At 58.6% G+C, this 27,391-nt stretch overlaps 10 protein-coding genes across 10 annotated transcripts; 4 read left to right on the forward strand and 6 right to left on the reverse strand.

Annotated features, from left to right (window-relative positions):
- Positions 1 to 141: 141 nt before the first annotated feature.
- CcaverHIS019_0300530 (uncharacterized protein) lies at positions 142 to 1,194 on the reverse strand (the record flags this gene model as incomplete). Its single annotated transcript, XM_060598458.1, has 1 exon — positions 142 to 1,194. One exon carries the CDS (start codon positions 1,192 to 1,194, stop codon positions 142 to 144), a length of 1,053 nt encoding a protein of 350 aa, XP_060455249.1.
- An 833-nt stretch (positions 1,195 to 2,027) lies between these two features.
- On the reverse strand, positions 2,028 to 3,388 carry CcaverHIS019_0300540 (uncharacterized protein; the record flags this gene model as incomplete). The annotated part of the gene is made up of 2 exons (XM_060598459.1): positions 2,028 to 3,319; positions 3,352 to 3,388. 2 exons carry the CDS (start codon positions 3,386 to 3,388, stop codon positions 2,028 to 2,030), a joined length of 1,329 nt encoding a protein of 442 aa, XP_060455250.1.
- An 871-nt stretch (positions 3,389 to 4,259) lies between these two features.
- CcaverHIS019_0300550 (uncharacterized protein) lies at positions 4,260 to 5,824 on the forward strand (the record flags this gene model as incomplete). Its single annotated transcript, XM_060598460.1, has 2 exons — positions 4,260 to 4,661; positions 4,697 to 5,824. 2 exons carry the CDS (start codon positions 4,260 to 4,262, stop codon positions 5,822 to 5,824), a joined length of 1,530 nt encoding a protein of 509 aa, XP_060455251.1.
- A 311-nt stretch (positions 5,825 to 6,135) lies between these two features.
- Positions 6,136 to 8,607, reverse strand: CcaverHIS019_0300560 (uncharacterized protein; the record flags this gene model as incomplete). The annotated part of the gene is made up of 9 exons (XM_060598461.1): positions 6,136 to 6,630; positions 6,666 to 6,975; positions 7,010 to 7,083; positions 7,150 to 7,253; positions 7,285 to 7,777; positions 7,817 to 8,285; positions 8,344 to 8,443; positions 8,476 to 8,493; positions 8,526 to 8,607. The coding sequence occupies 9 exons, from the start codon at positions 8,605 to 8,607 to the stop codon at positions 6,136 to 6,138; spliced, it is 2,145 nt and encodes a 714-aa protein (XP_060455252.1).
- Positions 8,608 to 9,725: 1,118 nt separating this feature from the next.
- Positions 9,726 to 11,082, forward strand: CcaverHIS019_0300570 (uncharacterized protein; the record flags this gene model as incomplete). The annotated part of the gene is made up of 3 exons (XM_060598462.1): positions 9,726 to 10,394; positions 10,431 to 10,637; positions 10,681 to 11,082. 3 exons carry the CDS (start codon positions 9,726 to 9,728, stop codon positions 11,080 to 11,082), a joined length of 1,278 nt encoding a protein of 425 aa, XP_060455253.1.
- An 837-nt stretch (positions 11,083 to 11,919) lies between these two features.
- Positions 11,920 to 12,642, forward strand: CcaverHIS019_0300580 (uncharacterized protein; the record flags this gene model as incomplete). Its single annotated transcript, XM_060598463.1, has 1 exon — positions 11,920 to 12,642. One exon carries the CDS (start codon positions 11,920 to 11,922, stop codon positions 12,640 to 12,642), a length of 723 nt encoding a protein of 240 aa, XP_060455254.1.
- A 1,467-nt stretch (positions 12,643 to 14,109) lies between these two features.
- CcaverHIS019_0300590 (uncharacterized protein) lies at positions 14,110 to 15,692 on the reverse strand (the record flags this gene model as incomplete). Its single annotated transcript, XM_060598464.1, has 5 exons — positions 14,110 to 14,234; positions 14,274 to 14,626; positions 14,660 to 14,762; positions 14,815 to 15,245; positions 15,286 to 15,692. 5 exons carry the CDS (start codon positions 15,690 to 15,692, stop codon positions 14,110 to 14,112), a joined length of 1,419 nt encoding a protein of 472 aa, XP_060455255.1.
- An 842-nt stretch (positions 15,693 to 16,534) lies between these two features.
- On the reverse strand, positions 16,535 to 18,385 carry PIN4 (uncharacterized protein; the record flags this gene model as incomplete). Its single annotated transcript, XM_060598465.1, has 2 exons — positions 16,535 to 18,160; positions 18,197 to 18,385. 2 exons carry the CDS (start codon positions 18,383 to 18,385, stop codon positions 16,535 to 16,537), a joined length of 1,815 nt encoding a protein of 604 aa, XP_060455256.1.
- A 2,060-nt stretch (positions 18,386 to 20,445) lies between these two features.
- CcaverHIS019_0300610 (uncharacterized protein) lies at positions 20,446 to 22,620 on the forward strand (the record flags this gene model as incomplete). The annotated part of the gene is made up of 5 exons (XM_060598466.1): positions 20,446 to 20,588; positions 21,020 to 21,826; positions 21,859 to 22,217; positions 22,284 to 22,427; positions 22,529 to 22,620. 5 exons carry the CDS (start codon positions 20,446 to 20,448, stop codon positions 22,618 to 22,620), a joined length of 1,545 nt encoding a protein of 514 aa, XP_060455257.1.
- A 1,046-nt stretch (positions 22,621 to 23,666) lies between these two features.
- gap1 (uncharacterized protein) lies at positions 23,667 to 26,230 on the reverse strand (the record flags this gene model as incomplete). Its single annotated transcript, XM_060598468.1, has 3 exons — positions 23,667 to 23,895; positions 23,933 to 25,494; positions 25,535 to 26,230. The coding sequence occupies 3 exons, from the start codon at positions 26,228 to 26,230 to the stop codon at positions 23,667 to 23,669; spliced, it is 2,487 nt and encodes an 828-aa protein (XP_060455258.1).
- Between the last annotated feature and the right edge of the window lie 1,161 nt (positions 26,231 to 27,391).

Below are 27,391 nucleotides of genomic sequence, written 5' to 3' on the forward strand. Positions count from 1 at the left end.
GGCTCAGTGTCTCCTCACGCTCAGTGTCTCCTCACGCTCAGCGTCCCCTCACGCTCAGCGTCCCATCAAACAAGTACACCGTTCATATGACGACTACACAGATACACACAGGCCGTGGGCGACCAAACACATGCTGCTCCTCTACGCCTCCGAGTCGTGGAAGGCGCCGAGCTTGAAGAGACGCTTGGCGTTGTCGCGGCCAATGTCCTTGTACGCCTTTTCGCCGCCGACAGCGGCCATGATCTGCTTTGCGTTATCGTCGTACCACCCGCAGCCGACGTCGATGTGCTCGTACGGCGAGTCGACCGAGAACAGCACACGGTCAGCCCCGACGTGGTCGACGCAAAACTTGAGTGTCTCGGTCGAAAAGTTACCCGACGTAGTGAGCCAGATGTTGTTGCGGAAGTAGTGGAGGAGAGGCTTTTCGGCAAACACCTCTCCGCGAGACTTGGCCAGGGGACGCGAGCAGTGCTCGAACCAGTGCTCGATACGCCAGAAGTCTCCCGGAATATGCTCGCCAAGGTGGCCAAGAATGACCTTGAGCTTGGGGAAGCGGTCAAAGACACCGTTGACAATCATGCCCAGGATATGGAGCGAGACGCCGTTGGCAAAGCTGACCGGCGGACCAATGAGGTACTTGCGGCCCTCGTACTGTTGCTTAAAGTACGAGCCGACGGGAGGCTCGGGGTGCATGTAGAAGGGGACGTCGAGGTCGCAGCAAGTCTGCCAGAAGACGTCCCACTCGGGCTGGTCGTAGAAGATGTACGTCTCGCCCTCTGGGCCGGCGTGCTGGACGTCATTGACGAGGGCGCCCAGGAAGCCAAGTTCCTTGACGCAACGGGTGAGTTCAGCTGCGGCCTGGTTGGGGTCGTGCATCGACAGAGCGGCGAATGCACCCATACGGTCCGGGTGCTTTGCGATTTCGCCGTGGATAAAGTCGTTACACTCGGTCGCGTACTCCTCACACTCCTTGCGGTCAAACCAGCCCTGCGGACCGGGCGAGTAGATTGAGTAGATCGTGTAGCCGATACCGTGCTTGTTCGAAAGTTCGAGACGGTTGCCGCAGGGGTTGAGGATCTCCTCAAAGTAACGGTCGCGGTTGTTGGGGGCAATGTAGAGCTCGGCCTTCTGCTTGGTCTGGGCCGCGTACTTGGGCAGCTCGAATGCCTCCTCGAGAGAAACCTTTCCGCGCATAATGTCTTGTGAGTGGGGGTGGGAGAGTGTGTGTGAAAGGAGTGGTCCGTAGCTGAACGGTGCGTTGATGATGGTTGTTGAGGATATCCGCGTCACCTTATACTGATTTGAGAGCGGTACTACTCCGCGGTGGCCGGTGATTTACCCATGCCCACTACGTCAGGGGCTTGATGCCATTTGATACCCGACCCGACGGTATTCCCGCGGCCCCACGGGTAAGGTTCCATGCCCACCAGCCCGCCCCGCGGGGTGTTGTGGCGCCTGGGTTCCTCGGCGCTGCCGACGGTGGCGCCACGGCTCCGAAAGATACACGGCGCGCTCGGACCAAGTTATCGGGTTCTCAGAGGTTCTCACATGGGTCAGCAGGAATGTGGTGACAAGACGGGCTTGGCCGCGATAAACGGCAGCAGGAGGAATGTGACAGAAGAGTTTGAGATAGCACAAGGGTACCGAGATAACGGAATGTAGATCAGAGAGATGAGAGCAGAGTTGGAGCAACGCAACACAGTCAGCAGACCACCACGCAGTGACGCCCACGGCGCTCCAGCAACGGACACGTCCCTCTCTCCATGCTTGCATCTAAGTGAATCCAAGCTACAGCCTGCCGCTGCCTCCAGCTACAGCCTGCCGCTGCCTCCAGAGCCTACAGAGCTGGCGTCTGGATCCGTGACGATAAGGCGTACACCACACCCTCGTATCTTTTAATAAGCGTACACCACACTCCCGACCAGCCCCGCACACGCAAATCCAACCCATTCATACATCCAGCATGACCGAATTCAAACCAGGAAAAACTACAACACCATGCTATAATCAGACGCGAAAAGTAGCGCTTAGGCGGACGGCAGAGCCTTGGGCGAGGTCTGGGGCGAGGAGAAGAGGTTGCTAAAGTGCTTGGCCTCCTTGGCGATGTGGTCGTGCATCTTGTACTCGTTCATCTCGTTGACGGTAAGCTTGCCCTCCTTTGCAGCGAGAGCGGCGTCGGGAGCCGAGAGCGAAGTGAAGCCAATACGCTCATTGAGGTTCTCGGTAGCGCGAGCCGAGGCAGCCTGTACGCGGGTAGCGCGAGGCTTACGGATGTGCTCGTAGAACGCGAGACCAGCCTCAACGTTGTTGGCAAAGTCATACTCCTTGCCAAAGATGATGCCGAGAGCCGCGGCGTCCTCGATGGCCATGCAGGCGCCCTGGCTCTGGTGCGGCATCATTGGGTGAGCAGCGTCACCGAGAATGACAGTCTTGCCCTTGTGCCAGTAGGGGTAGGGCTGGTGAACGTAAAGGCGCCACGGCATGCGGTCGATCGAGTGCTCGATCAGGCCCTTGGCCAGAGGGTCCAGGCGGTTGTACATGCCGGCCATAATGTCCGAGACGGGCACCTCCTCGAAGACGAAACCTTCCTGGGTGTGGTTTGTCATTTCGGTAGGCATGAAGCAGTAGAACGAGACAATCTCGCCGTCCGAGCATGGCGACATGACAATCTTGTAGTAGCGGTTAATGTCGCCCTTTGTGAAACCGCCCCAGAACTGAATGGCGGGGTCGACGGCATCGGCCATGAGCCCGAATTTCTCAATATCCGACTTCTTGACGTTGCAGCGGTAACAAGTCTGTGGCGCACTACGCATTTGAGGAATGACGCCAATCTCCTTACGGAGAACGGAGCGAATACCGTCTGATCCAATGATGACGTCGGCCTTGATGACCTCGCCATTCTCGAATGTCACCACACCATTCTCATAGTCGAGGGTCTTGGCAATGTGGTCAACAACGACGGTTGCCGGTTCGCCCTCGCCGTCTGGCGAAGTCGCACACTCGAGAAGCATCTCGTGCATGTCCACGCGGTGGAACATGTAGTAGGGCAGTCCCCAGTCCTGCTCGTAATGGTCGAGGTCGTACTGGTTGAGGATCTTGCCCGTCTCCCAATCCCGCATGGTGAGTTTCATGAGGTTGACAGGTTTGCCGCGCTTGACGTCGACGCCCCACTCGCGAAGCCACTGGCCGCCGTTGTACGCGCACGAGATCGACGCGCCGACTTCGACCTTGAAGTCGCGGCGCTCATAGATCGAGACCTTGTGACCAGCGCGGCGGAGCGCAACCGCCGCCGCCATGCCGCCGAGGCCGCCGCCGACGACTGGGGTTAGAGAGGATGGACGGGCAACTCACCCGCAACGTTGAGCTGCTTCCAGTTGGGGTTGGACATTTCGACTGTGTGTGTGTGTGTGTGTGTGTGTGTGTGTGTGAGTGTGTGTGTAGTGGACTCGCTGTGAGAGGCAGAGTTGGAGTTGTTGGGATGTTGGATGTGTCGCTCGTCGCGTTCACTTTATGTTGACGCCCTCCCGTAACTCAGTCAAAGTCTGGCTCACAGTGTCTGGTGATCAGGACATGCCGCGGCCCAGCCACGGCTGTGCCGCGGTAACTCCGTCCATATCTATCTGGCACCCCTCGGTGCAGCGTCGCGTGCAGCGTCGCCATTCACTCACCCCGTCCTCCGTTTTCCACGGGGGCGCGGTCACCGAGCTGGCGGCGATAGTCGAGATGAACGTCACCGAGCCCGCGGCGATACTCGACATAAAGGTCAAACCAGTCGACTCTCCTTTCCAAACGCCGCGGATCGTCAACCGCGCATGCGCCGCGGTGGAATGGTACAGTATGCGACCACGCCGACGCCACGAGTCGCCACGCGACCGCTTGAAGTTGAGCAAGTGCAATCTCCAGCTCTGCTGCAGGTAGCGGCGATGCCCACCTGCACAGCGCTCCACTGTCGGTCGAGTGCGATGCCAAGCATTTAGATACACCGGCAAAACCGGGATAACGGCATATGGTTTGCTGCCGACCGAGGGTCAGGGCACGCCCCACGCCCAGCCAACGCCACGCCCAACGGGGACCCCGAGGGTTTCAGGGCCAAGGCTCGGTCGCGTTAGTAGCTTAGTACGAAGCCGTTGCATACCGCCATGCACCATGTCAAGTCCGCGGCCCCGAAGTGGCCCCTCTTACTCGGCGCTCCCGACAGCGCCGGCCAGCCAGCCCTACAAATATCCCCCATCACCAGTCTCTCTTCTCCATCATCCATCATGTCCGCCACAGAGTTCAAGGAGTCAATCGACCACCTCGAATCCGAGAAACCACAGCAACTCGAGAGCCTCGCAGAGCGCGGCCACGCCGTCACAGACGAGCATGGCAACGTCCTTGTGGAGTTCGATGCAGCGGCGGAAAAACGTCTGGTCCGTAAAATCGACCTCTTCGTCGTCCCCACCGTCGCCATGATCTATCTCTGGTGTTTCATCGACCGCGCCAATATCGGTAATGCCAAAATCGCCGGCATGCAAAAAGACCTCAACCTCCATGGATATCGCTACAATATCCTGCTCACCTCCTTCTACGTGTCGTACATTTTGTTTGAGATTCCTTCGAATATCTTGTGCAAGTGGATCGGACCGGCTATTTGGTTGCCGGCCATCACCTTTCTCTTTGGCGTAGGTTTTGTTTTGGAGAACAAGCTGACTCAAAGCTCATGAGTATGGCGACGGCATTTGTGCATTCGTTTGGATCGGCCGTGGTCGTGCGTTTCCTTCTAGGCGTCTTTGAGGCAGGCGTGCTTCCCGGAATCGCATATTACCTCTCGCGGTGGTATCGCAAGAGCGAGTTGATCTTCCGTCTCGCTTTATACCTCTGCACCGCCCCTTTGGCCGGCGCGTTTGGCGGACTACTCGCCGGCGCAATTCTCTCTCTGCCAGGAATTGGAAGTGTTCATTCATGGCAACAACTTTTCCTTGTCGAAGGCATCATCACAATGGGTGTCGCTCTCATTGCATTCTTCACTATGACCGACCACCCTAATACGGCTCGTTGGCTCTCGGACGATGAGAAAGCTCTCGCCATCGCCCGCGTAAAGTCGGAAAACGTTGGAACGACCGAAGTCACCGATAAGCTAGACAAGAAGAAACTACTCGCTGGAATCGTCAACCCCAACACCCTCGCCACATCGTGGATCTTCCTCTTTGTCAATGTCACCGTTCAAGGTATTGCTTTCTTCACCCCCACCATTGTCGCCACAATTTACCCGAACGAGTCCATTGTTCGCAAACAACTCTGGACAGTCCCTCCCTACGTCGTCGGCGTGGTCATCAACCTCATCATCCCCTTTGCCTCGTGGAAGACTGACCGGCGCCTGGTCTTTTTCATCTCTTCCGCCTGTCTCGCTATTACCGGATACATCATGTTCCTCGCAACGACCAACCCCCGCGTCCGGTACGGCGCCGTCTTCTTCGCCATCAGTGGTTCGTTCCCCTTTGGCGCCCTTTGTAATGCACACGTCGCGGTCAATGTGCTTTCCGACTCGGCACGATCCACTGCAATCGGATGGAATGTCATGGTCGGTAATATTGGCGGCCTTATCTCCACATGGTCGTATCTCCCCCACGATTCGCCCGACTTCCATATTGGTAATGGCCTCAACCTCGCGGGTAACTGCACCATCCTCATCACTTCCATTCTCCTCCTCCTTTACCTCGGCGCCGACAACAAGAAGCGCGACAAGGTCACCGACGACGAGGTCGACGCAAAGCTCGCTGGCAAGACCCAGCTCGAGATCCAGGAGCTCGACTGGAAGCACCCCGCCTGGCGCTGGCACCTTTAAGCGCATTAAGCGGCATTCATCTGTCGAGTTGGTTCGGTGTCGTTTGTGGAGTTGGTTCGGTAGCGCTTGTCAAGTTGTGTTAGGCTAGGGATGAGCGGTTTGTAGAGTGGGTCACGTAGCTGTCCATGTACCATCTGATCTTGCGGCTTGCGGCTTGCGGCAGTCACACCACACTACGTACTTGTCCTGTTCGTATTGTTTTCGACCTCCCACACCTATCTCAGATGTCCACAGCCAACATGTGCCTGCACCTCTCAAATTCGCTGCATACAAGATACAAGCCGTACAACCCCTCCCAGTCTACAACCCCTCTACTGTGCCGGCCAGGCATTCTCGGTCTGGGTCCACAACGTGTCGAGGATGTCAAACGACGGAGCCCACATCGAGTCGAGTCCGAGTGCGCCCGTCGTCCCCATCTCGCCAAACGTTTCTGGCTGCTGCATGACAGCCACCCCGCCACTAATCACAGGCAGCGGCATGTTGCGCTGTTGTGTCGACTCGCTCTGCGTTGCCCGCTCAAGGATGCTCCGGATCGTGGACCGCAGCAGCTCGTCCGCCTGCAGAGTCCCTGGTGACAGTGCGGACTCAGGTCCGCTCTCGCCGCGGCGGCGCTTGGTCGACGATTCGCCCGTCGCTGGATCACGAAACTGATTCTCGACCTCGAGCAGGCGCTCAAGAACGAACACGCTCTTGCGAGCCGCTGGGGACAGCGCCGTGTGCTCCCGGAACGTCGCAAGGATCTCGAGTACGCTCTGTCGCTTCTCGTCTGTCGGTTCAAACAGGTGGTCGATGACCACCGGTACCGCCTGTTGTCAGCTACTGTCGACCAACCACTACGTACCGCGGAGAACGCATAAAACAGCACCGTCCAGAAGCCGAGGAGAACGGGAGCACGGCGCGTCGCCAGCTCGATGAGCTGCAGGACGGTCTGCGACGCCGACACACATCGGTCCTTGGACCGGAGGTAGCGCGCGTCCTGGTATCCACGGAGGAGATAGGGCCTGTGGAGACGGATGAGGCGGATGTTGGCTGTGATGTTGAGGAAGATGCTGTCGAGGACAAGGCTCGGCGCGGAATCGCCCGGTAGGATAGTCGGGTCGCCAAAGTGCTTTGGCAGGTTCCGTGCAAGCTCAATGATAGAATCGTCCATGCTGCAGTCAGCAAACACGAGTCACACCAACTCACGCGAGGATAAACTGGTACGACGGGTTTTGATGCGTCATCGTGTGGTCCGTGATCTCACGGTACATCTGGACAAACTTGAAGCGGAAGATTTGCATACTCATGTGCAGAGGTCAGTTAGACGTCTTCAGAGCCAAACTCACTGTGTATGTTGAGAGCGGTTGAGGTTGCGCTTTGGGGTCATCAAGGAGCTCCTCCTCGATGTTGAGAGGGAGCGCTGTGAGGTTCTGCGACGGGTGAACCACGTCTTTGGTCAGCAGGCCCCGCGGGCTACTCACAAGTCGAGCCATGGGCAATGGCGTGTGCCCAGTCGAGCGACACAAAGGTCCACCACACGCGCCGTCCCATCTCGCGTCTCATGCGGGTGTTCCATACCGGCGACCAGACCTTGTCGGCTGCCTCGGCCTCGAGGCGATTCATGCCGAGGTTCTGGGCCATCTTGACGGCCGAGCCGAGCAGAGCCCACGTCGCATCCGCACCATCCTCCATCCCGAACCCGTAAACGGTCATGAGAGAAATAGCCTGCAGCGACTCGAATGTCTGGCGGTAGAGGAATCGCGAGCACCACAGCACGCCCTCGGCGACGTGATACAACTGATCAGCGAGGGCAAGGGCGTTGTTCATCCCCGGGAGGTTGTTGACGACCATCCGCAACCCAAGGCAGATGACCATGATGTACGTGCAGATAAAGTCGGGACTGAGCTGACTGGTCGGTGGAGGTGCCGTCCAGAACTGCCGGCACTGGTGCATGAATGACGGATAGTGCAGACACTTGGGTCAGTGTGCATGTCAGCGGGGTTGTAGGCTCACTCGCTGGAACCACTCGACGTTCTCAAAGTACTGATTGACAAGCAGTTCACACGTTGGCCGGTCCGGCAGAAGAGCGAGTGCCTTGGCAAGGTAATCGGTACCAGGAGTGATGACGAACGAGAGGGGATGGTCATCCGTAACGTCGGCTGGGGCGGTCGTCACATCTTGCTCGCCCTCGCCATTGCCGAAGCGTACCGTCGTAATCTCGGGCGAGTCGCTAATGTTGCGCATTGCGTTGATGCGGTGTCCACCGTGGAAATCTTCAAGCGCATACACCATCTCGTCGTCGGCCATGTGTCGCCGGCTCATGACCTTTGCCTGTGGCGCGGGCGACACGGCCGCGCTCGTTGACGACGCAGGCGGGCGCGGCCCACCAGAGCTCACGCTCGCCTCGAGTTCCTGCACCTTATCCTGCAACGCCTCGACCTTGCGTGCCAGGAGTTGGAACTCTTTCGCGGATACATATCCGCTGGTGTCAGCGACCTCGCGGGAGGTGGAGGTCAGGTGGAAGGAGGATGTGTACACACTCTGCAGGCGACATGGTCAGTGCGTCACCACCAATCTCTTCCAGGCGTCCCAGCGCTGGTGTGCAGCTCTTGATATCCCTCCGCAGTGCACAAGGTCCACCTGTCATCAGCGCCGCCACATGGACGACGTACATGGAATCTTCCGATCGCCTGGTATCAGCGAGACCACCGGTTAAACGTACACTTGATCTTACGCTTCTTGCAAGGCAGGCAGTTGCGCATCTGCCGCGGACCAAAGAGGTCACCCAGTTGGTCGATATTCATGGCTAATGATGGCGAGTGAGATGATGTGCAATGGACAAGTGAAGGAATGGATGGATGGTGGATGGCAGTCGAATGTCGGCAAGGCGACACGCCGGGATCGAACTCGTGGAGTGGTCGTTAATGGCACACATGTAGGCATGTAGGCATGTATTGGTGTCCTTGATGCACCCTCTTTTCCTCTCACCTCGTTTCCCGCAGAACACTCTCTCATCATGCTCGCTCCCCCACTTCTCCCTCTCTGCATTCCAAGCCCTTCCCTCGACCGCAGTTGACATACGTATAGTTGGACATGGTTACGCGAGGGCGTGACCAACCGATCATTCTCGTTCACCATGTCGCATGTCGCATGTCGCGAGCAGTCACCTCCCTAGGTACTCACCACGCCTCACAGATCGCCGCTCAGCACCCCCGCACTGGGTATGTCGACCCTTTCATTCTGGTTGCCATCGCCACCGCCACCGGACCGCGGCTTTGCCGGTGAATGGGATTCTGGTGCCCACTCTCAGAGTGGGGGACGGGAGGGGGATGGCGTTCCCAAAATACCTGACTCGGAGCTCTATACGCTCTAAGGAGGTCGACATGAGGCCGCCTCTTGGGGTTTGATGTCTTGAACGTTGCGCCAACCATTGCTCAAGACGCAAGAGTCCTTCTTCTTGTCCAAATGTTACGCATCAGAGCGGCGAATTGATTCGGCGTCCAAGACCTGCGGCTCTCCCGATATCCCGGCTCATCTCAACGCGATCAAGCGACGAGGTCAGACCTCGGACCGACCCGTGCGCAGGCCAATCGTCAGCAACGCGACAGTGGCGCCCATGACCGACTCACGCTCTACGCCCTCTCCTCTCCGTGGTCGTCAGATCTGGGTACGTAGGTCCAGCTTAAGGGTGTTGTTTGGCTCTATGCGGTGACTCAGCTACCGGAGCCCGCAGTGACGGCAATTACCGGACCCCGGACGTCATGGTACCGTTTGCCCACTACCGTTTGCCCACCGTGCCACCATTCAACCCCCATCGGCATCGGCGATGCGTCCTCATCTCCTCGCTTGATATTTCAGCACGGACCACCAACCTGATGGCGAACACCACGACTCGGCAAGGTTGCACTTACACCATCTCACCATGACCTCCAAGGACTTCAATGTCGCCATCGTCGGCGGCGGTATCGCCGGCCTGACTCTGGCAATCGCACTAAATTCCCGCAACATCAATGTGACGGTGTACGAGCGCTCTGCAGCGTTCGGCGAGATCGGCGCTGGGGTGAGCTTCACCCCAAATGCTGTGGAGGCGATGAAGGTCTGCCACGCGGGTGTCTTTGATGCCTTTGAACGCGTATGTACACTCGTCTCGTCTCCCGAGAAACGCGACGCAGGCGTCTTCTTCGACTATGTTAAAGGCTACGACCCCACACTGGGTCCTGGCGAAATGCCCAAGATCGAATTCACGATCCGCAGCGCGTACGGCCAGAACGCGGTGCACCGCGCCCACTTCCTTGACGAGCTCGTCAAGCTCCTTCCATCCGACATTGCGCAGTTCGGCAAGGGTCTCAAGTCGGTCAAGCAGGTGGGAGAGGAGGTCGAGATGAGCTTTGAGGACGGCACGACTGCTCGCGCCGACGTGGTCATTGGATGTGACGGGATCAAGTCGCGTGTGAGAAGGAGCATGTTCGGCGACGACGCTCCCTGCGCGTACCCCAGCTACACGCACAAGTACGCTTACCGCGGGCTGATCCCGATCGAGAAGGCAAAGGCAGCCCTCGGTGACGACCTGGGTGGCAACGCGTTCATGCACGTGAGTCTGGATGTGTGCTATTGGAGCTGACCTCAGCTCGGGCCCAACGGGCATCTTCTCACGTTCCCTGTTGCGCACGGGAAGACGCTCAACGTTGTCGCTTTCCACCAAGACGACGGCGAGTGGCCCGACTCAGAACGTCTCACGCGCCAGGGCACGCGCGCCCAGGCTCTCAAAGACTTTGAGGGATGGACAGAGGCCGTGCAGGCGCTACTGTCCATGTGTGACGAGACACTCAGTGTGGTGAGTAACAGAGTCACACGGTGACGGATTACTCTAACACCAGTGGGCGATCTTTGACCTCGCGAACCCCGTCCCGTCCTTCTCGGTCGGCCGTGTCGCGATCTCTGGCGACGCCGCACACGCCACGTCTCCGCACCACGGCGCCGGAGCCGGATTCTGCATCGAAGATGCGGCCGTCCTCGCAACCCTCCTGGCTGACCCAGCCTCCACGCGCCAAAACCTCCCAACAGTACTTGAAGCGTATGACGCCGCACGCCGCGACCGTGGCCACTGGCTTGTGGAGAGTTCCCGCCACCTTGGGCGCATGTACGACTGGCAGGAGAGCATGGGAAACGACATGGCTGCGATCCATGCCGACCTCGAGAAGCGGTACAGTATCATCTACGGGGACGGGGCCGAGGCCATGTGTGACGCAGCGCGGGAGGAGCTGAGGAAGCGGTTGTAAGTCTGACGGTGGGAGCGACGGCGGGGGGTGCGTATGCATGTGATTCCTTCCCACAAAGCCGACGTGGAAGCCGACGTGGACGGCCTGGACCCTCGGCATTACCGAGGTCTGCAAGGTCTGATAACGGGACTGATGTATACTTTTAGTCGTGAACGGGGATTGGGTTGTGAACGGGGATTGGGTTGTGAACGGGGATTAGGGTCTACCAAAGTCCGGAGCATTGGGCGACAAAGCCAGCAGAGCATTGTATTAGCTTCGGTCGTGTGTTGTGGCCGACGGGCGGTCTGCGCGGCAAGTCTTTTCTGGGAATAGGGTCGGCAATCTCGCAAAGTGGCCAACGCTCACACGACCGAGCGCCCGTCACAGAGGAAACCCGCTGTCGTAACCTTGAGCGCTCCGTGATGTAAGGAGCCAGTATGCATGCCACAGAGTTGGTCGATCGACGTTCGATGGCAAGGTCCGGAGTCAGGGAAAGTGTGGGAGCTCAACAAAGTCTTGAAGCAATGCTGGCGAGTTGAAAGATCGAAAGGTCATGTGCTGAAACGATAGGAATAGGCCTTGAACGTAGACTCAGCCTCCGACCTTGGTGGGTCTGGCACCCTGTGTGCCTGTACGCCCACAATCCATACCTTGCAAGCGACCAGTCCTGGTATACCTGGTACCAGGGGTTGACCGTTGCCGCGCGACGCCTTGGACGCCATTGTCCGCGCTTAATGTCAGGTGGACTTGGCGACTCACACGATGTCAGATGTCTGATGTAGGCAGTACTTGACATGGCCGCGACTAACCCTCAAACTCATCCTTCGTACTCGGTCCATCTTTCCATTCTCAGTGGCGATGCCGCGCTCGCTACACATCGACGTGCCGCCACTGTCACCGGCATCGACCAGGTCGTGCAGCTCCCTCCCCTCACCCAATCTCAACAGCCCTATCGCCTTTGACAGCGAGGACGAGCTTGAGCTTGCCGATGTGTTCCCCGACGTGGCCCTCTCCTACTCCAATGCGCACCACGCCCTCGCCCTCTCTCGCTCCATCCCTGCCCGCCCATCGAATCCCTTGTCCGTCCCCCCAAAACCAAAGTTGAGCTCGTTGGAGAGCCGCATCACTGCCCCCAACCCCAACTCGGCCGACTCGGATGGCCTAAAACACGCAGGCGCAGGCGCAGGCGCAATCAGGCCAGAATACATGACCATGACGCCGCACCTGCCGTCCCAGAGACACTCTAGCGTCGAGGCGTCTAAATCACGCAGCCTGCCAACAGATACCCCAATCCGCACCATGTCCTCGCGCGACCGCAAACTAGGACACACGCGTTCGCCCAGTGGGGGACGCGCGCCGCTGCGCCTCCAGCCATCGTATCCGCGGCCTGGGTCGACCATAGCCTTCGCCCACGCCCCTCTTCCCGCCCCCATACCGCCCAGCCTCATTCGGCGGTGGAGCTCGAGCTCATGTTCCCCGCCGCCAAACTACCGCATCTCGACATCGCCGACAAAGTCACCAAACACATCTCCAAAGACGTCCCCGAAAACGAAAACATCCTCACGACGTTGCGGAGCATGAGCATGAGCATGAGCATGAGCGTCAACTTCCCACCCTGCGGGGTATGCAGGAACGCAGGAACATCTATCACGACAACAACCTGGCATTAGGCCTCGGCCTGGCTCTACCCGCCGATTGCCAGGTCATCTGACCAGTCACGGGCACTTTATACTTTCTCCTTCTCAACTTGGGCTCTTTGTCAATGTATTCATAGGTTCTGGTGCCGTGGACCTGTCCGTGCACGACTATTAGTATCACGCCATTCCCAAAACACCAGGTGACTACCCAACTCCTCGTGATCCCCATTTAACGCAAGACGGATTGACAAACATTCATTATAGTCAAATGAAGGCACGTTTCGAGCACTCCCGGCTCAATAGTCAATGACCGAGCAAGTCCTGGAATCAGAATCAGCATCATAAAACGACACAACGCTTTGCCCGCGGCACGATGACTCGGTGAAGGGAAAACACCGAGCCCGCCGTTTACACTTGGTTCGTGATTGATTCTTAATGGACTACGCCGAAGTATTCCAACTTGCAATGAGGGAGGAACTCACCTCTACACCACACTGACGCCTAATTGCTTGGTGGATCTGGCTTTAGGCGAGCTCTAATTGCCTGCAAGATCTCACATCCACATACCGCTCGTCCTGCAAGTTTAGGCCCCACAAGTGCCATGTGTGGGGTCTCTCCGGGCGATTCTGATATACTCCGGATTCCGATATACTCAGGCAGAAATACGTTATACAACGTATTTCAACACGGCATCACCTGGGGGTCTGAAAGGAGCTCCAGACACGGTCAGACGGGATGCCGCCGCACTGTCTAGGCGCTGCTCTCTCCAGCGCGAGTTTTCAATCTCTGATGAGCTCGACCGTACTATCTGCTCCTTGGGCGTGAGCATGTCATGTGACGAAAGCCACGCCAGATCCTCATGGCGGATCTGATACCACGCCACTTGACGCCACAATCCAAGTGCATCTCACGGCATACAGTGGCTGGTATGTCCACGGTCTCCGATGTGTTGGGATACCTCCAAGAACCATCCTGAGAGGCTCGGGAAAGAAAGGATTGCTCAAACGGGCACTGGTCGGATGACAGTACTGTTGAGGCCGACCCAGTGAGACGCCGATCCGACGCGTCTTGAGAACACTCACTCCTCCGCCGGCTGAAACCATGTTTGTGGCTGCCCATCACTTGCAGGCCTGTTAACCTCCCAGCTTGGGCCGCGCTGGATCCTCCAAATGCAACGTCGCAACGACCTCTCCAGTTCGACTGACGGTCATGTCAAGTTCGACTGATGGTCATGTCACTGCAGCTCACACCGGTATGCCATAGCCGCGGGCAGCGCGTCTCGGACCGTGTTCCTGTCTACTTCTCTGGCCTTGTTGCTGGAGGCCTCTAACTTTTTCTCAGTTATAACCGTCACAGCAGACTGCTGCCTGGTCTGGTCACAGTCCCCGATTGCAGAAACACATGCAGACCTCTACGCGCGCAGCCGCGCCAATCGTTCCGGAGTCACCCGGAAACTCTTGGGCATTGCCCTGTCCCACGCCCCCGTACGGATGTAATGAGCGAGCGCCGGGCCCGTGACGAACATCCGCGCCATGCCTTTGGTCAGCCTGTCAGCCTCCCCATCCAGCCACTCACCGTGTCCACAATACCCCACAGCAACATACTCGCCTCCCACTTCTCCAACGAGCGGAACATTGTCCTGCGTCACCCCGATTATCCCATTCCACGCATACTCGAGCCCGACCGTGCCGTTGTCGTCGGGCCGATCTTGTGTTCCTGGGACGCGGGCGGCGGCCTCCATATCCTTTTGTTCGCCAGCAACCCACCCGCCAGAGGGATACATGTCCACCCAAGAACGGAACGCATTGGACGCGACGGCGGCGTGCCATCCCGCGTCATTTGTACACCCGAAATTCGCGGCGAGGAGCGGTGCGGGCCATGAGCCGCGCGACGCGCCGAGGACTATACTCCCGTCTGGGCGGGGGGCACTGGGATTAGTGGTGTGGGGGAGGAGGACATACACCGAATAAAACACCTCTGTCGACTGACGGAGCGAGTAACTCCCCTCCAAGTCCGGGAAGACGTCACGGCCCGCTGGCGCGCGCGACAACTTGTGCGCCTGGGCTGATATTAGCTGGGTTTCCCTCTCTCAAACCTTCCATTCAACCAGACTCACCTCCCTGGGGCTGCACATAACCCTCCAACCCCGCACATCCGCGGTACGCATTCGTAGCCCAGACCACCTTGTTGGCCCTCACCTGTCCTCTTGGCCCATCCACCATCCACCCGTCTCCCTCCTTCGAGACATGCCACACAGGTGCGTGAGAGAACGCTTTAAATCGCGAATCACTCTCACATAGCCCAATCACGCCCAACGTCAGCTGGGCCGGATTCAACGTAGCCGCGCGCCACTTTGTCGCCCCAACACAACCCATCCGTGTCTCCGTCTCGGCGCTCAGGTGAGTCGCTGGCGTCCCACCAGCCGCGACATATGCCTCCAACGCTTTCGCCGAGTGTTCAGCGAATGACGCCGAGAGATGTACGTCGTACGTGTCGCGTTCTGTCCACTCGCATTCGATCCCGTTCTTGAGTATAAACGCTCCCGTACTTGCATCAGCCCATCCATAAAAAGAAAAAAAAGACTCACCGCTGTAAAGCCACAGCCTCGCTACGGAGGATATGGACCGCCTCCTCCTCTCCATGGATCTTTGCGTATCCCGGGAAGCCCCGCCCGGCGTCGGGTCGACAGTGGCCTGCGTTCCGGCCACTTGCGCCTGATGCGAGGGCGCGCGCTTCCAGCATCACGACGCTGCCTACTGGCGCGCTCTCCGGGGTCTGGGTGGCGCCGGCCTCCGGAGTGGGGTGCTCGTCGGGAAACAGAAGAGCATGCGCCACCACCGCACCACACAGGCCCCCGCCGATCACCACAATGTCAGCGGAAGCGGGGAGGGGTTCGTGTTGGCGCGCGTTGAGTAGGGGATGCGAGGAGACGGTACGTTGCCATAGCGAGAGGTTTGCGAGCGGCACTGGGAGGCCTGGTGGTGGTTCGATCATACTGAGAGAGTGTGAGAGTGAGATCTCACGGACATGTCCGAGTCGGAGGGCCCTGGCTGGACTGGCTGGACTGGCTGGACTTTTCCACTATCTGCATCCGATCTGAACTGCACTGGTGTAGTGTATCTGGCTAGCTCGTTCAAGTCGAGTAAATGGGCGAGGACCGATGCCGCATCCAGGTATGATAAAATGGTCTTGCGAAGAAGGGCTGTGGGTTTCGCCCACAAACCCACAAACGTGACTTGGCTCTTCAACACAAGCCGACGCTGCCAGATGTCTATCATCTCGGCAACCACGTACTGTTTCTTGCAGTCCAGTCCAAGTCCCATGTCCTCCATGCCCATATCCTCCATGTCCCACGTCCCATGCTCTACAATTCCGGCGTGACGGTCACGGCGTCACGTCACGGCCAAACATGCCGACATGCTTCAAGCTCATCGCCTGGTGCCTGCCAGCCGTTAGCATGTCGTTAGGCCTTCGCAAGGCCGTTTCAGACGCGACGCGACGTGCAGGGTTGGGGTTGGGTCATGGTGGCTGATACTGACGGCACTCGAGGCTGTAAACAAGCCGTCTTTTCAGGTCGCTGTCCGACACGGTCCATTCCTGCTGCCCAGGCATCTCTCGCCGCCCCTCCGCTCTAGTCATGAATTCATTCTAGAAGTACAGTCCGCCGCAGCAAAGTTCAAGCTTCAGGACGGCAAGGGGCATGTGTGGTGACGTGTGGCGTGGTCGCAGACTGGTTCGTGCGTGTCATGGCGATGGCGCGCAGCGCCGCGAAAGCGGGTTGTAGTCTTGTAGTCTATGTATGCGGAGTAGTAGGGTAATAAGACGCGGACGGGGCGCTAAAGATCCAGCTCCTCGCGTGTCCGCGCATTCTCCTCATCATCCTCCTCGCGATGGCGGCCAAGCGCCTGCGCCCCAGGCACACCACGCAGCGAGCTCGACCCCGGCCGCAGCGTACCCATCCCACTCGAGAAGCCGCGCGACTCGCCAACAGGACCGCGCGGGTTCCTTAGCGGCACAGTGTTGTGCGACTGCGACGAGCCCGACTCGGAAGAGCCGGGGCCTTCACGGTCTAGCGCAAGGTCCGCGCGCTCGCGGTCAATGCTGCGGTCGAGGTTGGTACGCTTGAGGCCCTCGGGAAGAGGAGGCACGGGAGGTGCACCAATCACCGTCCCAAAGAATGTGTTGAACGTGCCCGAGCCGTGCCCGTGTCCGTTGAGGCGACGCCCGTGCGACGCACCCATCGACGCGTACTCGCGCCCGGCAATAATGCCGCCCGCCGCCTCGGCGCGCAGGCTGCCGCTTGAGCGCTGAGGCGTGAGACTGCGCGAAGGGTCGCGCGCGACGACTGGGCCATTGAACCCGCGCAGGTCAGGCATCGACTTCTTGATTCTTAAGCCAGGTGTGGGACCCTCGTACGGCGCTAAGAAGGACGTCGTACGCGGCTCCTGGCGCTGAGGCGCCTCCTTGGTGACAACGACACACTTGGAGTCGCCGTCGCCCTTGTTAATGCTCGTGAGCTGCAGCTTGGCGGCAATCATGTGCACCGTGCGGCGCTCCTTGGCGTTGAGGTTGCGCGAAAACACGAGCTCGTCGCGGTAGCGATCCTCCTTGAACATGTAGATCATGTTGTAGATGCGGAGCGTCTCGGTATCGTTCAGGTCGAGGTTCATCAGCATGGGCGTCGGGTCCGAGTTGGTCGACGCAGCCGAGTGCGGCGGGCTGCGGTCCTCGACCGCGTCAAACGAAATCTGGGGATGGTGGCCGTTCTGTTGCTGCTGGTGCTGGAGCTGCTGCTGGCGAGGGAAGGGGGCCACCTCGGCAAGGTGCTGCTGCTTGACAGCGTCCATCTGCAGACTCTTCATGCGCTTGATGGCCTTTTCACGTTCGATGCGGTCCTTCTCGCCGGGCTGGAGCACCTTCTTGTACTCGACCCGGAGTTTGCGGCCCTGGACGTCGTAGCCGTTGAGCGCAGCGACGACGCTCGCCGCCTCCTCCGGCATGCGGAAGTTGGCAAACGCGAGACCTCGGAACACACCATTGTCGTGGTGGTAGTTGAAAGCGTACGGGAGCGGGGCGCCCAGTGACTCGATAATGCTCAGCAGCGTCTCACGCGACACGGCAAACGGAATGTTCTTGATCACAATAGCCGTCGGAATCACATCGTCGTCGGGGGTGGGGATTGACGCGTTACGCCACACCTGCTGGCGCGGCGCGGGCGCCATCTGCTGCGCACCGTATGGCGCGCCGTACGCAGGCGCCGGGACAGCGTTGGCAAGGTAGTTGGGCGGCGGCGATGGCGCTACGCCCATCGACGGGAACGGGTCCATTGAGAACGAGGGGTAGTACGGTTGACCGGGGGTGTTGACAGCATTGGCAGAAGGCGGGAGCGACGGGGGAGAGTTTGCGTCGCGGCGGAACGAGTCATAAAGGCGTCCATCGGGGATCGGGAGGTCGAACCAGGCCTGCAGAATGAGATGAGCACCGTGGCTATGACTTACCGATGGGATGCCATGGCGTCCACGCTTCGGGCTTGCCGTCCATCCCCGAGTCGGAACGCCCGGCGGCGTTGCGATGGGCGGACCGAACGCACCATTGTAGGGGTAGTCGGACTGAACACCGTACGGCGCTGGCGATATAGACAGCGCGTGCAGGTTGGGGAGCGGGGGAGACGGATGCTGGTGGCTCATGATGGCGTCAAGTCGAGTAGGATTAGCTTTGAGAACGGCAAAGTAAACAGCCGTCCTTGCTGGATCGGTACGTCGTTACAGATGGCTGCGTCTAAGCGCGCTCTGGCATAAAGTTGAGAAGAGGCGACGGTGGTGGCGAAGGCGTGTTGCTGTTGTTGTTGTTGATGTGAGATGTTTGGACAGGGAGAGTAAGGGGTTGGGTTCCAAGTAACGGTGTCGAGCACGGAGATGGAGGGGGTTGGGGATGTGGAGCAAAGAGAAAAGATGAGGAGAGAGCGTGTGATGTGTGGATAGAAGTGTTGAGCTGTGTAACGCTCAATTGGCAGAAAGAGTTGGAGTTGTAGAGATGGCGATGCGTCGTTACTCGTGAGCAGGGGGGTTCGAGTTGAAGGCTTTGTTGTTGATCAGCTGGTGCTTGGGTCTTGGGTTCGTTAGGGGGGGTGAGACAAGATTGAAAGTTGAGTGTATGTGGAGTAATGCGTGTGTAGGTGTGTCTTTGAGGATGACTTTGGTGGCCTTTGGGCTGATGAGATGTGGGTATTCAAGGGTGGGATGATGAGTAGAGTTGACGACAAGTGATGAGAATGAGGGGAGAGTGAGAGAGGGGATGTGAGAGAGTGAGAGAGAGTTGGGGGAGGAGGGGAAGGGTGTGTTGATGATCAAGTTGGAGGGAGAGGAAGGGTGAGATGTGAGGAATGAATTAGAGTGAGAGACGAGACGAGCTAGTAGACTTTGGTAGGATGGGATGGAGGGAAGGTTGTCTGCGGAGGGTGGATGTGGGTGGGCCTTTGTCAAAGAATCACCATGCAAGAGCTCCCAGTCTCTAGTAGTACAAGGTGAACGCGGGGCGGTATCAGAAGCATGTTGTTGTGGCTTGCTTACTTGGTCTCTGTACCACCCCCACCCGAGGCTCCAGACGCGAGGATGTCTAGAGCCAGCCAAAGCAAAGCAGACGTGTACCCAGCCAGGTGCCAGGTGCCCAGGTTATAGAGCTAGCCACCCTAAGGGATTTTTTTTTTCAACTCAACCCTTCTCATACCCTCACACACACACTCTCACTCTCCTGCATCCAACAACTTTATTCATAGTGGCGCCGCCTTCTGTCATAAGGAACATGACTTGCTGTCTCAACCTCTCAATGTTGCAAACTGTTAACGGCAGATTAGGTTGTCTTGACTATTGCAGGCAGGGGGTAAAGGGGCAGTGGGGGGGGGGTGCAAGGGTCAGCCAATCTAAGGTTCCAGTTGTGTTCAGGGTGTTCAGCCGGTGTACCCGGTCCGTACAATTTCCACCCTGGCACATTGCGCAGCCGTTGGTGGATGACCGAGGGCCAGGTCGAGACGCAGTCGTGCCTGGATTATTGGTTCTTCCCGTCAATTCTGCTTTCTACAAAGTGGGGTTCCTATGTTCCCATTAGCCCTTTTAATCGCACTCTATTTATTCATCCTAACCGCATAAACACACAAATATAAATAGCCAGATGGTGAGACGGCGACGCCACCAAGAGGTGGGCGAGGCGAGTTGGCGTACTTGTTGCCTGTCATCCGGTCACGCCTCTGAGTATCCGAGTGCTTGGGTATGTGTCCAGTGTCCTCTGCAGAATCTGTCGTCTCAGCATACTTGCAAGCAGTGCAAGGGGTTGAATGGCGATTTTAATTTGCACGTGACTCTCACGTGGCTTGATCTCCATGGTATTGCTGTGGCGCTGTGAGTTACGTCATTGTCATTCAGTCAGTTGCGCAGTAACTGATCTCACTGTGCTTGGCATTGGACGCCGGGGCGGGGGGGGGGGGGGTTCCTTGGGGGGTATGAGGGAATGAGGGGGTAAGGTCATGATTAGGTTGGTGGTGGGTAAGTGACCTAACTACAATCCCGCCCATCGTTACAAAGCAATACTGTCCTAACTGATATTTGTACACACTACAGACAGCAAACTACACATACACACACACAGCCTCCTCCATCCTGACCATCTTCATCATCTGAGACATCTTCCTTCTTCCATCACACCTTCCTTCCTTCCTTCCATCCATCCATCCATCCATACCAATCGTCCCACAATGGGCCTCGCATCAAAGCTCGCAGCAGCGCAGAACAACCCCTCGGGCGCAGCATTCGGCGCTCCCGCCGCTGGCGCTCCTCCCGGCGTCCCCCCAGGCCAGTACGGTGCGCCCGGCGCACCGCCCCCCGTCCCCGGTGGCAGGTGAGTTGGAATTGTCCCCGTGTTTGGGAAACAAGGTGGCGATTCATCATGGCGATTCATGGCCATACCAACTGGTCTGAGACGGCCTTAGCGCGGATGGACTGGTTCGGTTCCAAGTGGCACCAGACTGCCCCACAATGCCTCCGCACGCCCGTAGTCCAAAGTGAACGATGGACGCGTGAGCGAGGTGGAGGCCGATTCCTCGCCCTAGCTGCGCGAGCCACTTTTGTCTCGCTACCGCCACCCATCCATGGTACCTCGACGCTGTGCTCGCACAGCATTGTCAGTTCATTGGCATGGTCAACTGGTTATCTGTTCATCCTTGGGATTCAACGTCTCCTAATCATCCTTCCTCATATGTCTTACTCTACCCCTGTTCCCAATCGCCTACCCACCTACTACTGGAACCAGGTGCAGAACGCTTACGTCAGGCCTGCTCAGCCCGGTGCCCCAGGCGCTCCCGGCGCGTACGGCCAGCAGCCACAGTACGGCCAGCCGCAGCAGCAACAGTACGGACAGCAGCAGGGACAGTATGGCCAGCCTGGTCAGCAGCCCGGCCAGTACGGTCAGCCCGGCCAGCAGCAGTACGGCCAGCAGCCCGGTCAGCCGGGTCAGTACGGTGCGCGCCCAGGGCAGCCTGGTCAGCCTGGGCAGCCCCAGTACGGGCAGCAGCCTGGTCAGCCTGGGCAGCCCCAGTACGGGCAGCAGCCTGGTCAGCCTGGGCAGCCTCAGTACGGCCAGCAGCCTGGTCAGCCAGGCCAGCCCCAGTACGGCCAGCAGCCAGGGCAGTACGGCCAGCAGCCTGGCCAGTATGGACAGCCTCCGCAGGGGCAGTACGGCCAGCCGCAGCAGCAGTTTGGGCAGCAGCCGGGCCAGTACGGCCAGCAGCAGCAGTATGGCCAGCAGCCCGGCCAGTACGGCGCACAGCCTGGCGCCCCGATGGGCGCCATGACCGGCGGCGCGGGTGGCGTGAACCCGCAGCAGCTCCTCCCCCTCCTCCAGCACTGCGTGCAGGACCAGAACCTGCAGGCATTCTACCCGCCCGGCTCGCTTGAGCCGATTGCGCAGCGCGTTGCCGCCTCGGGTGCCCTTCCGAAGATTGCACAGGAGTGGCGCCTGCCGATGGAGATTGCTATCGACCTCGTCAAGATGTGCCTCTTCGACTTTGTTCTCTACGTTGACGACTCGGGCTCAATGGCGTTCGAGGAGAACGGCGAACGTATCGACGACCTCAAGCTGTGAGCATGTCCGAGAAAGCGCTGACTGGCAGCATTGTGTCGCGCGTCGCGACGGCGACGGCCCTCTTTGACAGTGACGGCATCCAGGTCCGCTTCATGAACTCGCCCACCCAGGGCGACAACATCACCAACGAGCCTGCCGCCATGAACCTGATCCAGCACGTCAAGTTCTCGGGTCTCACGCCCCTCGGCACAAACCTCATGAGCAAAGTTCTCGAGCCGCTCGTCCTCCGACCCGCGCGCATGAACCAGCTCCAGAAGCCCGTTGTCGTCATCACCATCACGGACGGCACGCCTGCTGGCGAGAATCGCGACGAGGTGTTCAACGTCATCCAGCGCGTCGACCAGGAGCTCTCGCGAACGCGCTACGGCCGCGACGCGGTGTCGTACCGTGAGTACAGGCGGAGCATGTGTACAGCGTCTAGCTGGAGATGCCCTGGGATCAGCTGACACGCAGAGTTCGCCCAGGTAGGCAACGACCAGAAGGCTCAGGCGTTCCTTGAGACGCTCGACAACCACCCTGTCGTCGGCACCCTCGTCGACTGCACATCGAACTTTGAGAGCGAGCAGGCTGAGATGATGCGCACGACGGGCATTGAGCGTGAGTACAGCAAGACTGGGAGACGGAGCCGAGCGTCGAGCGGACTGCCGGACCACGTTTCGTGCTCGCAGGCTGTGACGCCGTAACCCAGCTAACCGCAGTCACCCCCGAGACGTGGCTCGTCAAGCTGCTCATGGGCCCGATCGACTCATCGTACGACTCGAAGGACGAGGCGGGTCCTCCCCGGCGCTAAGCTAATTGGGCTCTGATAATCTGTGAAGAAATGTGTCCCTTGTCCAAGCGTGTCCAAGTGGTACAGAAGTTATAGTCTAGTGATACTAGTATGAATCGTGTGATCTAGCTTGTGCTTTATCGCAAATCTCGTAGATGGCGCGGCCGTGTTCCTCGGGCGCAGTATCGACTGGTTCGTGGGACGCCCCCGAGAGCTGGTCTCATGCGCAAGCCAGCCTGTGTTCCTCAACTGCTGTCTTGGTGTCTTGAGCTGTCAGATGACGGACAAACGAGTATGGTAGTAGCCTACTTGAACCGCACTGTGTCGCGCGGTCACCCCAGAATTGGGTGAGGAGATGGCGGAAATAGGATTGTTTGGATCCCCAGTGGAATGACGCTGTGTTTGGATCCCAATCGGAATGACGCTGTTGGTCTTGGGGAGAGCAGTCATGGCGTCTTGAGACTCTTGATAAGGGACCAAGACGCCAGAGCCTCCAGTCCCAAAAAAGTTACACTGACGGGGATTCGAACCCCGGTCAAGTGCTATTCCATTGGAAGGCACTTATGCTAACCACTACACTATCAGTGTGGCTGATGTCGGGGATCTTAAGTACGGCTTTATTGGGCAGGACTGGATGATTCGGCTACCGTGGGAAAAGTCCCTTGGCTGCGGCTAGGTTCGCACTGACTGTCCATAGAGTCTCCCCTTTCTTCAAGGCTGGGCACCCTTCCACCAACACACGCCACGCACGCCGCATTCCGGTTGTACTGTTCCACAACCCACACACCGCCGCCCACACTCTTACTCTCTCACTCGTACATGCCACGGTACAGCCGCGTGGCGGCGGCAGGCTACTAAATATGGGTGCCGAGTCTAGGGCATATACATGGGTTTCCGTCAGACTGGTCCGCGATCCGTGATTAGGGTGGTTGTGCGTGTCCGTGCGGCTGCGCTTGACGCTTGGCGCTTTGTCGCGTGTCGCTTGTCGCTTGTCGCTTGTCGCTTGGCCGCCGGGTCGCAGCTGCAATCTAACCCGTTGAATGTGCAACAGGAGACCTGAATTGCGCTCATCGCCGCTTGGTGAAGAGCTTGTTGAACAGCGCGAGGACTTTGGTCACGTGCAGCTGGACGTATTCGAGGTCCAGGGCGGCGTCGGCGTCCTTCTGTTGCTTCTCGAGGAGGTCGTCGATCTTGAGGTCCATCTCGAGGATGGGCTTCTCGCGGCCCTTAAAGTGCAGTGCGATGATGAAGGTGCCGGGCGAGGGTGAGACAATGTTGAAGTAAATGTTGGCGCGGCTGTTGTTAGCGGTCGACCATGACCAGAGGGACTCACCGGTTCTCGGGCACATTACTCTCCGTGATAATCCCCTCTTTCTCAAACTGGGCGTGCGTGAAGCGGTACGGCCCGAGCGCCAGCTTGGCGGGCTTCTTCTCCTTGCCGTTCACCGAGAGCACACCGACGCCCGGCGTCGTCTTGTCCCGTGCCATCATCATGCGCGAGTTGACGAGGTACGCCTTGTACTGCTCGATCTGTCCGCGGAGGTAGGTATTGTGGTCGCAGATGGTACGGTACACGCTCTCGAGCGAGCGTGTCTCCATGACGACCTTCTCGCGGGCATTGCCGAGGTGTACCATCTCCATCGCGACCTCGTCCTGCAGGATGCGGAAGCCGTCAGAGCGGTCAATGACACCCGCCAGCTCGAGCTCGTTGAGCAGGTTCTGCACCTTGATGCCACGGCGGACGTGTACCGCATCCTTGGACGTGGCTGCGCGCTCGGCGAGCGCAATCAGGTCCATCGGTCGTTTCGTCGACTCATTCGGCATCGAACGTAAGAGCTGCACAAAAATCGACTTGGTTTCCATAAAGTTGATGTCGTTCTGGTTGACCGAGTCGCTGATGAGTGCTGACGAGAGGTCCTGGATGGGCGTCTCCCATCGCGAGTAAAGCGCGAGGTCAAGCGAGTTGTTCTCGGCACGCCCGACCGACTGCGGCGCGGGTCCCAGGTCGTCGAGCAGCACGCGTAGATGTTGCCTGTCGTTGGGGGAGAGCACGTCAATGTGCTGCAGGAACAACTGGTGCGTGTTGTACAGCTCGTTGATCGTGATCGAGATCTGGAGGTCGCGCTTCGACAACGCCATGTACTGGTCCATCTCGAGGCTCTCGTAAAAGTCGCCGACCTCGCAGAGATTGTTAAGGAACTGGTTCATGCGCGTCTTGTTGTTCTCGACGAACGGGTTGAGCGACATCATGTACTGTTCCTTGGCGTAGCTTGGCTTGTTGGCCAGGTTCTGGAGCATCTTGGCGATGAGCGTGAGCGTTCGTCGTGGGTGCTTTGCGGGTACGCCGTCGACAAGCATGTACGCCTGTGGCATCAGGATGGCGGGGTTGACAAAGCGGAGGAAGAAGAAGCCACCGATGAGCGAACATATCGATGCGTCGGTCGCCTCGGGGTACTTGCGCCTCGTAAGTGACCGAATCTGCTTGCAGATCCAGCGGATACCGTATGGCACCTGGTCGAGCGAGTTGAGGATGATCTGGAGGAACGAGTCGGCAATCTCGATGAGCATAGTCAGACGGGGCTGGATGATCGAGATGACGTCCTCGTTGGCAGCGGCTGTCTCGGCGTTGATTGCCTTTGGCAACGACGGCGGCACAGCACCATTCTCGTGCTCGATCGACGACACCATCGACTCGTAGACCTTGAGTGGATTGATCTCCAGGTCTAAATGTCGGTGCTCAATGAGCGAGTTGATCCGTTCTGCCAGCACATCCTTGAGGTAGCTCTGGCCCGGTCCTCGCCGAGTGTAGGTCGTCATCATGCGCGACACAGGCGTGTTGGCTCGTAGCAACTCGCCAAACTCGGTCGTCGACTCGAACTGCGCCGCTAGCACGCTCTGCAAACGTCAGCACAGCGTTCACCCAACTGCGACTCACCTGGAACATTGTCAACAGCAGATGTTCTTCACGCTGCTCGTACTGGTTACCATAAAGCGTGAACATGACTGTTTGCAGCAGCGTGTCGATCTCGCTGAGCGAGACGAGTCGGCACAGCGTCGCAATGTGTCGCGGTTCGCTCTGGAGGAGGAAGAAGAAGTTGGAATAGTGCGCGAGCCGTCTGGAATCGGGAAAGGACCCCGGCGTATCCTCGACCTCTTCAAGCGTCTCCTGCACTTGCCGCTTCTCGTCGGCAGCAATCCGGTTCTGGATGAGCAGGCCGATGCGCGAATCGAGGTAGCGCACGTCGCGCTCGAGCACAAAGTTTTTCTTGCTCTGCGAGCTGATGCGCGATTTGAGATCACGCAAGCGCTTCTGTGCGCGGGCAAGCTCGTCCTCGACCTCGACATCCTGCTCGGCCGCGAGCGAGTACATTGCATTGACGCTGTAACGGTTCGTCATGCGTTGCGTGATCCGCCGTGCTGACGTTGGAGTAGACGCAGTTGTCCCGTTGCCATTGCCGTTAACATTGGCTGTTGCGCTCGAGTAGGATGTGACGATGGGGCTGACGCTTGGGCCGCCTAGTCCAGAGGACGACGGGCGAATGGATGACGACGACGCTGCACGCGACGCTGGTGACGGCATCGGCGAGCCGAGGCCTGGATACTTCCCGCCTGGTGCGCCCGGAGCCGACATTGTCAGCGCGGCCATGTCGGCGGGGAATGAGGCGAGGAGAGGAAGGTGGTCGGTGTGCCGCTGGGTGGAAGTTGAGTGCGAGAAAGGTCGCTTAGGCGCTGCCGTGATGTGGGGAGGGGGCGTTGGCGGCGCGCGTGGTGGCGTGTGCTAGTTGCGTTGATGTTGTTTGTTTGTGCGTTGATGTGGATGACCAGGAAGATGACGGCGACGCGTAAAGGGGATGAGTGGGACGAAGAGAAGGGGAAGGGGGTCGAGGGCGCCAGCCAGGACTGATAGGGGGTCGTGGTCGTGGTTGAGGTTATGGAGAGAGTCGGGATTGGAATGGGGGTTGAAAGAGAACAAGGAGTAAGGTGTTGACTGGGGGTCAGAGCTTGAGGACAATGGGAAAGAGCGATGGAGAGAGGTGCAGATGCAGGATATGCAAGGATGGATGATGGTGGCGGTGGCGCCTGGGAGGGCGCCCAAAGGACGTTTGAACCACGGGCCCCAAGAGGTGAAGGCACCGCAACGGAGCCCAAAGAGCCCTGCTAGGTTTGCTAGGACTACGAGGTGGCCGATGCGCAAGGACACGGGGCACGCAACACACTAGAGGCCCGAGCGTCTCCAAACTCACCTCTCTCTCTCTCTCTCTCTGTCTTGTTGGTCGTTCCTTGCGGCGGAGCAACAGTGTCACTACCCCGGCAGAGATGAGCCGCAGGGGGGTCGCGACGCCTAACGACCGGCCAGTACGCGAGTTCGTTGACACTCCAGGAGACCAGGCACAGTGTCTCCTAAAGGTAGACAGGTAATCTCGCAATCAGGCGCAGGCGACTTTTTTTTCTGCGCTTGTTGTTGAAGCAATGGAAGCGAATCAGGGGTCGACGCGGTTGCGGGGGACGCGTCTGTCGTGTGGGGAGGGGGTTGTGGATGCGTCGGAGGCGTCGAGGGGTTGAGAATTGTCAGGGAGGGAAGGAAGGAGAATGGAGGATTGACGGATGGAAGGATGGGGGTTCGGAAAGGGAGGAAGAAGAAAGGGGAGACTTCGGAGATAGAATTGAGGGATGTAGAGGTGATGAGAAGAGATGAAGAGATAGTAAAAAAGAGACTACTGTCAAGACTTGAGGCTCAAGGTTGGGCCGGTTGACAAGGTTGGTCAAAGTGGTAAACCTGGTGCCGTTAACA

The sequence above is a fragment of the Cutaneotrichosporon cavernicola genome (assembly GCF_030864355.1).
Source record: "Cutaneotrichosporon cavernicola HIS019 DNA, chromosome: 3".
NCBI lineage: Eukaryota > Fungi > Basidiomycota > Tremellomycetes > Trichosporonales > Trichosporonaceae > Cutaneotrichosporon > Cutaneotrichosporon cavernicola.